This window comes from Oculina patagonica, chromosome 9, assembly GCF_052425735.1.
Source record: "Oculina patagonica isolate OP01 chromosome 9, crgOcupat, whole genome shotgun sequence".
In the NCBI taxonomy this organism is placed as follows: domain Eukaryota; kingdom Metazoa; phylum Cnidaria; class Anthozoa; order Scleractinia; family Oculinidae; genus Oculina; species Oculina patagonica.
In genome coordinates this window covers 1520547-1531272 of record NC_135766.1, presented here as the reverse complement: position 1 = coordinate 1531272, position 10726 = coordinate 1520547, and the positions used below count along the sequence as shown (strand labels likewise).

The 10726-nt window shown below is 39.8% G+C and overlaps 1 protein-coding gene across 1 annotated transcript; it reads right to left on the bottom strand.

Annotated features, from left to right (window-relative positions):
• Positions 1–3501: 3501 nt before the first annotated feature.
• Positions 3502–5294, bottom strand: LOC144666981 (uncharacterized). Its single transcript, XM_078528435.1, has one exon. It carries the CDS (start codon positions 5126–5128, stop codon positions 4439–4441), a length of 690 nt encoding a protein of 229 aa, XP_078384561.1. The 5' UTR covers positions 5129–5294; the 3' UTR covers positions 3502–4438.
• Positions 5295–10726: the final 5432 nt, after the last annotated feature.

Genomic DNA, 10726 nt, shown 5'->3' with positions numbered 1-10726 from the left:
GGTACCTTTTTCAGTAAAAGGTATACGAAAGGGGTATACAAAATGGTATATAAAAGGGTAAGGGGTAAAAGCTTGGGGCGGAGCCTCCCGGTATAAAACTTTTTTGAGTGCCCCCCCCCCCCCCCACCCGGGAAATGTGAATACATTTTAAATTCTGCCTTTTTCTCAGGTCCGATCTCACAGTGAGAATTTGATGGGCTTCCTAATGGAAGCCAAACCCCCCCCCCCCCCCCCCCCCCCCCCCTCCTCCCTATATGGGACAGCAGTGCCACTGTTATTAAACAAATTAACATATATGTTGGTTCACTCCCCTCTTTTCTTTATATTACATTAACACAGCAAGAAAATTTTCAGTGGAAAAACTAATTGCATCCCAAGTAGCTGACAGCCTTTTTTATTATCCCATTTTGAAAGGAAATTAGGGCAATCCCTTGACAGATAGCAGTCATGTTATAAAAAATCGGCCAACTTTTACAATTTTGTTGAGTTTATAAGTCTGTTTTAATCTCCCTCAGTCATAACCATTCGATTTAAAATTTTAATTTATTTGCTCGTTTGGTTTTTCTAGGTCTAGGAAGAGGGTGTCTTTGAAAACCATTTTGGTCTTCAATTTGACTGTACGTTATTTCATAAATCAGAACATGGACTTAAAATACTGTCGCTAAAAACGTTTAATGACCAAATGTTCCTGTCATATGCAACAAAAATGTACTATTAGTAACAATAATACTTAAAAATAGTAAATAATGAACTTCCTGAGTTTGGGTTGCATGCAATGTACACCATACAACAGCTCTTTAGGTAGTCATTATAAAAACCACACATAATGCTTCTTAATAGCATGCAATGTTCTATTTATGGTATACAAAATTTGATATTTACATTTTTCTGCCAATCAGAAAGATGAGATTATTTTTCAAACTGTTATAATAAACCAACTAATTAAGTCTCTTTCACTTTCAAGGTTAATGTATCTTTGCCAGATTTTGTTAAATGCTTGAAAATGTAAATATGTCCTTGTTTTTAAGTGTGTACAATGTTAGTGAAAATGTCAGGCCATTTAAAGTTGTGGCAGTTTTGCTTCTTGAGCTTTTTAAAAGGATATTTCTCCCTTCCAAATCTGCGGTTTTTCAAAAACATCCCCTGCGGAAGATTATGATAAAGCTTTAGCTAAAACCCCAAGAAGCTTTTCTCTGCATATTACATGACAAGAATATTAATCATAAGCCTGCATAAAGTGCAGGCACAAATACCATTTTTCATAAGAGATACTTTATCAGAGATACTACAAGTCAACTGTGGACGAAATTGAAACATTATCTACGAAAACTCCAACAAATCAACTAATCTCGAGATATCTTGCATATTTACAGACAATTGTTATTAACAGGTGGTGTGCGGCCTACGATCGCGGTGCATTTTACACATTTAGTGGCTCTTTCACATCTGAGGCCTTCCTTCCTGACAACTTATCGTCCACAATTCTATATCCTTCCTACATCTCACGCAATTTTGTATCGATCATAAAAACACTATTCTTGACCTCTCAATACATACTTCTCTCTCACTTCTGCGCCCACTTTCCAAAACATACAATCCTAACACTAATATATCGCACCCCCACCCCTCTACTTAACAAACTCATTAATACATTCTTTAACGAGCTTAACGGTTCACTCCCCGCTTGGGTGTCGGCATTTCGCTGGTCTGTTGTCACGGCATATCTCCTCCTCTTTCCTTGTGGGAGTTGGGTCTGGGGGGGGGGGTATTCCATTTCTCAGTGTTTTTCTTTTTTTCCATTCTTTGTTTTTTTGTGTCTACACATATTTTTTCTCTTCTTCTCTGTCGGTTCCTCATTTTATTCTCCCTCCCCCTGGCCCTCACCCCTCATCTTTACTTTTTTTTGCTTTTAGTGCATTGGGGCTGGCCCTAACACATCATCTTCCTCTCTGCCCTGGTCTGGGGGCCTTTCCTCGGCTTGGCCGGGCCCTGTTGTTCAGGCGGTGTCTGACATTCAGATTTTCTTTCTTTGGCAACGAGTGTGGGCCGGCGTGGCTAACTGGAGAACTTTCTCGGTGCCTCTCCGGATCTACTTTTCTCTGGCTAATACACTTGTGGACACATTTCTCTCTCTCTCTTCGTGGATTGCTCACGTATCACTTCGGTGTTCACGGGCAGCGTTCAATGGTCATCATTCTGTTTCCTCCTCTACTTGACTACTTCCTCTAATTTTTTTTTTCCTTGTCTCTATTACTTCTTTTCACTAGTCTCCCAATAATTTTACCTGTCAATAACGACATTCATTCGCAATCATTTTCCTTGTCTCTGTACACAATCTACATAACATATGAGCAGATGGAGTGTGCTGATGCATTTTCTGGCTTGGAGACTATATGTGGCTTCCACTGATTTATATCTCTGCCAGGAAATATCTTTCTTTTGTTTTTTTTGTCCACTTATTCTTCTTCTCTTAGTGGCAAAACTCAAACAAAACTAATTTTTTGGCACACATATATATTATTTGTCACAGACAACTGTGTGTTCCATTACATATGCAGCACAGCGACCAGTTTACTTTTCACTGATGATTTTACGGATAAGAAATACGTTTGATTCTTTTTGTTTCAGTGGTCAGGAAAGCTACAGTGTAATAGTGTTGCGTACATTTATAATTTTTCTTACCTTGGCTTGCAAATGGTCCGGGATGGTCGTGGAGCAGTCGTGTACCACATTCAGACGTCCAAAACCAATGGTTTTCGATCCAAACGGTCGTTCCGATTAAAACGCTAATTCCTTAGATCAGTAACATATCGGAGCATGTTTCAATCGAGACTCGCAGAATCAGCGATATTTTGAACAAATTGTGGTCATTCGCAGACATCCTCACGCGATGGCGGTCACGAGTAATGAGCTCCAAACGACACAAATACCAGCATGCAGTGCGGTCATAGGCCGCACACCACCTGTGTTATTAAAGTCGGTACCGCAATCAAATTATTGAAAGCATACCATTCCGAGGAGGTATCAAGGCTTCCTTTAGCGACGCCAGGCGGGTTGTCTTCGTAAACTTGATTTATTGACTACTTAAAAAGAAACTGCATCTCAAGGACTGAAGTATTTTAGGGCAGACACTTCACAGGCAAAAAATTTAGGAAAAAACCTCGATGCTATTGTGTAAAGCAAACAATTCGAATCTAATGTCAATCGAAATTAAAATCACCGTCGCGCCGAAATTGCGCGCTCTCTCGCCCTCGAACAATATCCGTACAGTTATCAAAAGTTTTCCACGTTGTTTACTGCTTAAATGAGTCGTGAAGTCGTTTCAAAAACATCCGATGCCATTCCCTCTTTCAGCTGAATGAAGCGGCGGCCACAAAACCACAAAATATTCGCCTGACGACATGCATGAGTCGCTGAAGGTAGAACGAGGCTCGCTTTTGACAAATATAGATAAACAACCCTCCATTGACTACTGAACAACATAACAAGTGGCACTAAAAATGTTTAAAAATTACCTCAAAGGTTTATTTATTACAAAAACGGGCCAACTTCACAGCCCTCACATGCCTGTGCGGTTTCTAACACGACAACGTTTACATTTTGTGAATAATTGAATGCCCCGAAGGCGCAAATTATTGCTGGTATTCTAACGTAAAAAAATCCGCTAAATTAACGCTATAAATACCTCCCCATTGGCCCTGTATCCTTTCTAGTTCACGTTCTTGGAGTTACAATGAACCTTCGAAACGATTATCGATTCTAACTCTATAAACTTACGTTTAGAAAATTACCCTACATAACATGATTTCGATATGAACATGTCGAAGAAACTTACATTGCAACTTACATCTAGTTTATTGCAACTTAGACCGTGTTTTTTTTTTTCTAAAAATCGTTACTTATATTTTTTTTGCATGTATATATACTCATATTATACAGTCATGCTTGCTTAAATGATATATTGACACTCATAAAAAGAACATAGTTTAAAAAAATCATAAGTATTATATATCATGTACAAAAAAACCTGAAAAACTGTTTTGGGACAAATTCACCCGACTCGAAGATATCATAAAATTAACCGCTTGTCAAAACCTCAAAATATACGAAAATAAATCTGTCGCAGCGGATTTCGCTTCTACCTAAAACCTCAAAACTACCAAATTACGGACAGAGGCCATCGTTTTAGCTTTAGATTACGAGTAAACTAGTTTCGAGACGTGATTTCGTAGCAGTACTGCATCAGTTCAGATCACAAAAGACCTGAGTCGAGTTAATCCGATATGACGATCTCGAGGAATCTAGCTTTCTCTGGGCTAATCTCGAGCGAGTAGTCTATTTTTTATGCCTCTTTTACGGTACGTATAACTATTACCTCGGTAGAAAAAGTTGCTTGTGTTCATTCAGAAAAAGTTCAGCTTACAAAATATAACTTTGTTCAAACGAACGCTTCCTTCCCTGTATCTCCTTGTAGTTTGTACGTATCCTTGTAACCCGCGTCGCTCAAAGCATAGCTCCCTTCATCTCGTTTCCGGAGGCGATACACAAGGAATGCTATCAGAATTACAGCGCAAACTGCTCCCACAACCACGGCTGCGATAACTTCGGTAGTGAGGACTCTTACAACGCTCTTTTCGTCGACCCGTGCTTCGGCGTTCGGAGAATCTGGATCGTTCGGCGGGTCGGTTTCTGAAACGCCACCACCAAACATATCACCGCCATCACCATCTCCATCGGTTGGTTCGTCTGTTAATTCGTTTTCAGAACCTTCTTCTGTCGGTTCCTCTGAGCTTTCTGTGATTTCATTATCGATTGTCGTGGTCTTTTTGGTTGTGGCGGCTTCTTCTTCTGTGGTCGGGCTAACAACAGTAACATCTACAATGCTAGGTTCAGTCGTCTCTTCGCCACTGCCACTACCACTTTCATCGGACATTACAGAACCATAATCATCCTCATCATCTTCCCCGATATCGGAGCTAAACGCGCGTTTAATTCTTTCAGAGTTTTGCGAGACCGGGTCGTTGTCTTCATCAATGTCAATTATGCCATCGAAGTCCGCCATCGTGCGTTCGATTGCGAAGGCAATGCCGAGAACACAAATCGCCAAAAGTAGCAATTTAGGCCTCATGTTTGTTTCAAATGTTGTTCGTCCTCTTAAAAATGGTTTCCTTTCTTGTTTGAAGTCAACTGAAGTAGGAATTTCAGTAAATAAACCTCGAAAACGGCCACAAAACTTTTATGCCTTGATGTTAGCGGCCTATGTTCAATGAAGCTTTTCTTTTAGTGCCAACCTTGTGCATTCTTCGGGGCAAGTCTGTCAATCAAATGACGTCACGTCCGGCATGTGCTATTTGTGGGCAGACCAATCATCGGCAACTTTCGGGTCAAAAGGAGTTTCCCGACCTTCAACAAAACACGCCTTGTTGAAAATAATTACTCAAAGACACAATATACCGTAAAAATACCGGCCTCAGGAAATAACAAGAGGCTTAAAACTTCATTAATCGCCTCATCAACATTTGTAATAATGAAATCGGCGATTCTCACGAATTTCGTCATGTCGCTCCGGGAATCTCCCGAGAGTTTCGACATACGCATCGGAAAATTCCGGAGTGAAAATTCGGAAGGTCAAAAAAATTACCAATTGCAAATAATCTAAAAATATTTTCTTTACCGAAGAATGAAAATTACTAGTCTGGAAAAAAGAAAAAAAAATATTACCATCCATGCATGACGGTACAAAAAAATAACAATATTAAAAATAGAAATAATTCTAGCCGTAAGCATTATTTCGAGTAATCGATTTTTTTTTCGCCGACGAGTTAAATTTGTTTTCTGACATTAGTAATTATTTTATGTTTGTATCGCTTGTTAGCTATGTCGTTGAAAAGTTTATAGCTTGAGTTCGATTTTAAACATGTGCTTTTATCAAATTTTATACAGTTTTAATTCGATTCTCTCAACTGTAACGGTGCCCCGCCGTGCCGTGAATCACATGAGCTATAATCCATCCTGGCAGGGGCGGGGGGAATGCTACCCTTTTATAGCGGCTGATAGGGAAAGATGTAAATCATTCAGTTTTAATTTTGTGAATATTGTTTTCCTTTTAGACTTCTTCAAGGGTTTAGCACATCCATTACCCGGAGTATTCATGGCTTTGGGAGCCGTTTAGAGTGTAAGACTATGTACTAAGCTTGCGACTTTCTATTCACCCTCCCTTCGCCAACACACTGTTGTGCGCCCCCCTTAACCCAGGGCGCTTTCGGCCCTGAGTATTGAAAGATCTACAATGACTACAAATGTATCTTATGAGCGAATTCTTTGTGGTTTACTGTAATAGTATTAGGAACTAGGCTATTTTTCGGCCTATTCAACCCAAACATCAGCTAAGATTTGCGAGTAATCGTCATTGCTGGTACACAGTTCTTTCTAGAATGAATATAATTATCGAACTCCCGCTGCGCGTAAAAGCGGAAATATATCAGCATCATGTCACGTTAACGTGGTTTGCGTGGGGTACGCGCGTGGGTCGTATTGTCTCATGCGAGATCAGTGAACCTTGACATTTTGTCGCTGAAACGAGTATAAAATTACAGGTAATCGTGATAGAATGAGGAACTACTACATGCAACTGGGGTGTGTTTCATCCAAGCACAGTTTTGTTTTCTGTTAAGTATTTTTTATACAAGCATTTGAGGAAGTAGTCTGCGGTTATTTCCCCGTTTCCAGTGAAAAGTGCCAAATATAGTGTTACATTGTTTCCGCAACATTGGCATGGGTGTCTGAACATTCAAAAAGAACTACAAAAGTTTGTATTCTTCCGCAAAACTTCAGGAATGGAATCAGTATCCAATTTTTGTAGTCTCTTTCGCAGAAAACGACTGCCAATAAGGCTACAGTTTTGGCTGTTCGAGCATTTTCCTGTAAACTACCCCGTGAAATTGCCTCTGTTTTCTTTCTTGGACAATTGTTCAATATACAGGAAGCTAACTGAACGCCTCTCCGTTATTCCGAATGTTTTTTTTCCTTTGTGGGGAAAAATATACACAGACTTCCTTGAGCAAAGGAACAAATTAAATTTGATAAAAATAACATATTGTTGGTGGGAAGTCCAGAGAGGTCAGGGCCTGATTGGACATCTTGACATCATCAAGTTCCTCATACCTCCCCTTCCTTCAGAAAGAAAACGGCATTTCAGTAAAGCTTACGATTTACACATCTACAATACAAGATCGTCAGCAAAGATTCATATATACTATGTACGAACGAATTATAACAAACACTCGATCAAAAAAGAGGAAGTCAGGTCTGGACTAGCCCCCCGGCGCGGCAGTCTTCCAACGGCTTAAAAACTGCCAAGTCACAGTCATATTTTCAACAAAAAACAGAAAGTATCTTCACTATGAGTGAACTTTTAAAACGATGAGAAATATGTTTGTAACAGATTGGAAAACATTGCAAGAGACAATAAATAGATAACTATATAGAACATAGGCAAAAAGAGTTTGTTGAAAGCTCCTGCTCCTAAGTATATTTTTAATCGTAAATTATACTACTGTAAGAAATCATCGAATGGGGCAAAACTAGCATTGTCTGATTGACTGACTGACTGATTGACTGACTGACTGACTGACTAATGACTGTCTTATTGATTGATTGATTGATTGATTGATTGATTGAAAGTGGCAGCCGTGTTGAGACATGGAAACTTGATGCAATCATCACATGAGACAGTAAACTCAATACGCAGGAGAGGGTTTACATACTACTTCTAAATTCCCTTTAACCTTCTCAGATATTTTTTCGTGAAGCTTTCAAAACATGAGGCGGTCATAAGTCATAAGACCGTCTCCTTTTTCCTCATGATCACGTTGCTTTTGCACGTGAAGACTCACGCAGTTGGCTATGTTGTCATAAGCGTAAGGCGGTATTACGTCACAAGGTATTACGTCACAAGCGTCTTTAAATGGCTACACACTGAGCCAATCAGAGCGCGCCAAGTTTTATAAAACAGTATTTTCTAGTTTTTGCACGTCATGCATCTCGATAAGTTGCAAGTGGATGGTGCAAGTAAATCAGGATTGCATAACACTGATAAAGAATCGTGAGCTCCATATAGATCAATTACGTAAGATATAAAGAGCTACTGATTTCGGTTTTAAAATTAAGTTACTTCGTCATCGTGACTGCATTGAACTATGAGCCATCCAAATTTTGAGCTGAGGGTAAACGTTCAGTTATTTGGCATATCATAGGTCATATTTTTTTCGCGTGTATCACTGAATTAAGACTGAGACCGGTTCTCCGGTTCGATTCAATGTGAGACCGAAGGAATAAGCAGAGAGAGAGAGAGAAAAGAAAAACAACAACTATGTTTAGAATGAATGTGAAATTATTTAAAATTGAAATTGAAATTACTTGAAACGAAACTGAAATTATTGTAACCAAAGAAAGAACTAAAACTAGTAATATATCCGTGGAATGCACATTTTGTATGAGATTACTATCTGTTACTATCTCACAGATAGCGGTCTTAAATCAGTTGAAGATGGAACGGAACTGTCATAACTTAGAACGCGTCAGTAATCGGCTACTTCCTTATTTGAATTACTGCTACTTTGCGCTAAATGGCGCCGTGCAGAGAATGTGTTTGTGATAAGGTTATATGGATAATATGCGCAAACTTCAGTTGAAACGAAATCTTCACAGATAGCCCAGCATGTATAAATCTATCTGAAACAAATATTTTAAATATCTTCTCTCAGGGATCGTAAGAGCACGAAATAGCTCATCGTGCTCAAGTTACTTCCCAACTGTCGTGAGCAATGTTTAGAAAATCAACAAGATCAACAGATAGAGAGACGTTTGCTCTGCGGGATAAAATTGATAATGGATAATCAAGTTATGTCGAAGGCAGTCCGCTGTTGGCAGCTATCCCAGTCACGGGATCTTGTTCATGTCACTTTTTCTTATGATTAAAAGCTGCAGTCTTCGCAATTGATTCGTCTTGTGAGGCAAAAAGAAGTTTTGTAATAAATACATGATTTTTACATTGTGGAGGCGCAGAACTCATTCCCAGGTCGCACGCCGAGGGGCGTGAACTAGAATTGTCTATGACGTCATAAGAGCATAACTGCAAATTTAAAATCGCTATAAACGCTTGAGCAATATAAAAAATTTCCGATCCAATTATAGTCTACTCGCTAAGCTGAATAAAAAGCAGCTCTTATTACGTGACTGCGTTTGATATTGTGCGTCTAGGATCATTTCAAATTAAGTACACTCAAACCAAGAGGGCCTCTTTTCTTCCGAAAAGATCCTGACGTCTGGAAGCAATTTTGAATTCTTGGTTGACTACGAACTAAGAACTTATTGAAACATCCGGTGACCTCCCTTCGCCCATTCTTAAGCAATGATAACCACATTATGAAGTTATTGCCCTGAGGGCCGGTCGGGTCATTTGGAGCGCTTCCAGTGTTATTTTTTGGCCAATATCCCGGGGGGGGGGGGTACTCCCTATAATGGCCTATACGGGGAGGCTCCGCCCGAAAGGGGTACCTTTTTCAGGCTTAAGGTATATGAAAGGGTAGGGATTTTACAAGTTTTGGTTTATGAAAGGGTATGGAAATCTGTCATTTAGGTATTTAAAAGGGCCTTTAATTAAAATATTTCGAACAGACGCAATTTACGGCTATATTATTTTAATGTGCTACGTGAAAATGACAAGAAAACTTCCTGTTCTAAGTCTATGCCATGTCTTTTAGGTATCTGAAAGAGGTACCCTTTTTCAGTAAAAGGTATACGAAAGGGATACAATTTCTGTCAAAAATGGTCATATAAAAGGGTAAGGGGTTAGAACTTGGGGCGGAGCCTCCCCGTACAAAACGTTTTTGAGTCCCCCCCCCCGGGGGGGCCAATATTTCAAACAGTGTTTTATTTAATCCACAAACCTTACCAGAGTGTTTTTCCATGTGGCTTTCTTTTCCTAGCTTTTCTTTATGCAGGGGACTAAGCCCGAGTTAAGATGTTTTCAGCTCAAAATCTAAATTTCTTTTGGAGATTCGATTTAGGTTTGCATAGATTTTAAAGATTTGCATAAGGCCTCATTTTATTTTTAATTCCGACCATGAAGCGATATTTAATTAAACTGCCTTTTCGTAAAAGTTCTAGTTGGAGGAGGAGGGGCTCATATATTTTAAGTACCTTTTGAGGGTAGTCTGCGTGCACCTAGTGTGCAGCCGTCTTCAGGAGCCCATGATGGGCCGTCTTCTATAAGGAGTCATGAATTAATGGTCCCTCAAAATTTTGCAGTGCTTGCAAACTTAGGCTTTTAAATTTTAATGTTTGCTCGTTTGCTCATGCTCGCATGTTGGGTTTTTAGTAAAGGTAGCTTTTTAAAACGTGCTCGTAGCTCGCGCAAGGCTAACCGTTTGTCAATGCCCGTGCCTGCAAAGAAAAACGCTGTGTTCGCATGCTTCTGGAAAGGCCATTTGATACAAATGCACTTTCTATAACAGCAGGCTTTTCGCGGTGCCGTTGGTGGGGCGGGGGGGGGGGGGGTGAATAGAGATGGGGCTTATTTCAAATCGCATACCAGAAATGTCGCAAAATCAGTCGTTATTTTACACTGTGCTCGGGGCCCCCGAGGGGGAGGCTCCGCCTGAAAGGGGTACCTTTTTCAGGCTCAGGTATATAAAAGGGTAGGGTTTTTACAACTTTAGGTATA

What these genes read in the sequence shown, in the direction of transcription:
- LOC144666981 (XM_078528435.1), bottom strand. Translation starts at nt 5,128, where the DNA reads ATGAGGCCTAAATTGCTACTTTTGGCGATTTGTGTTCTCGGCATTGCC.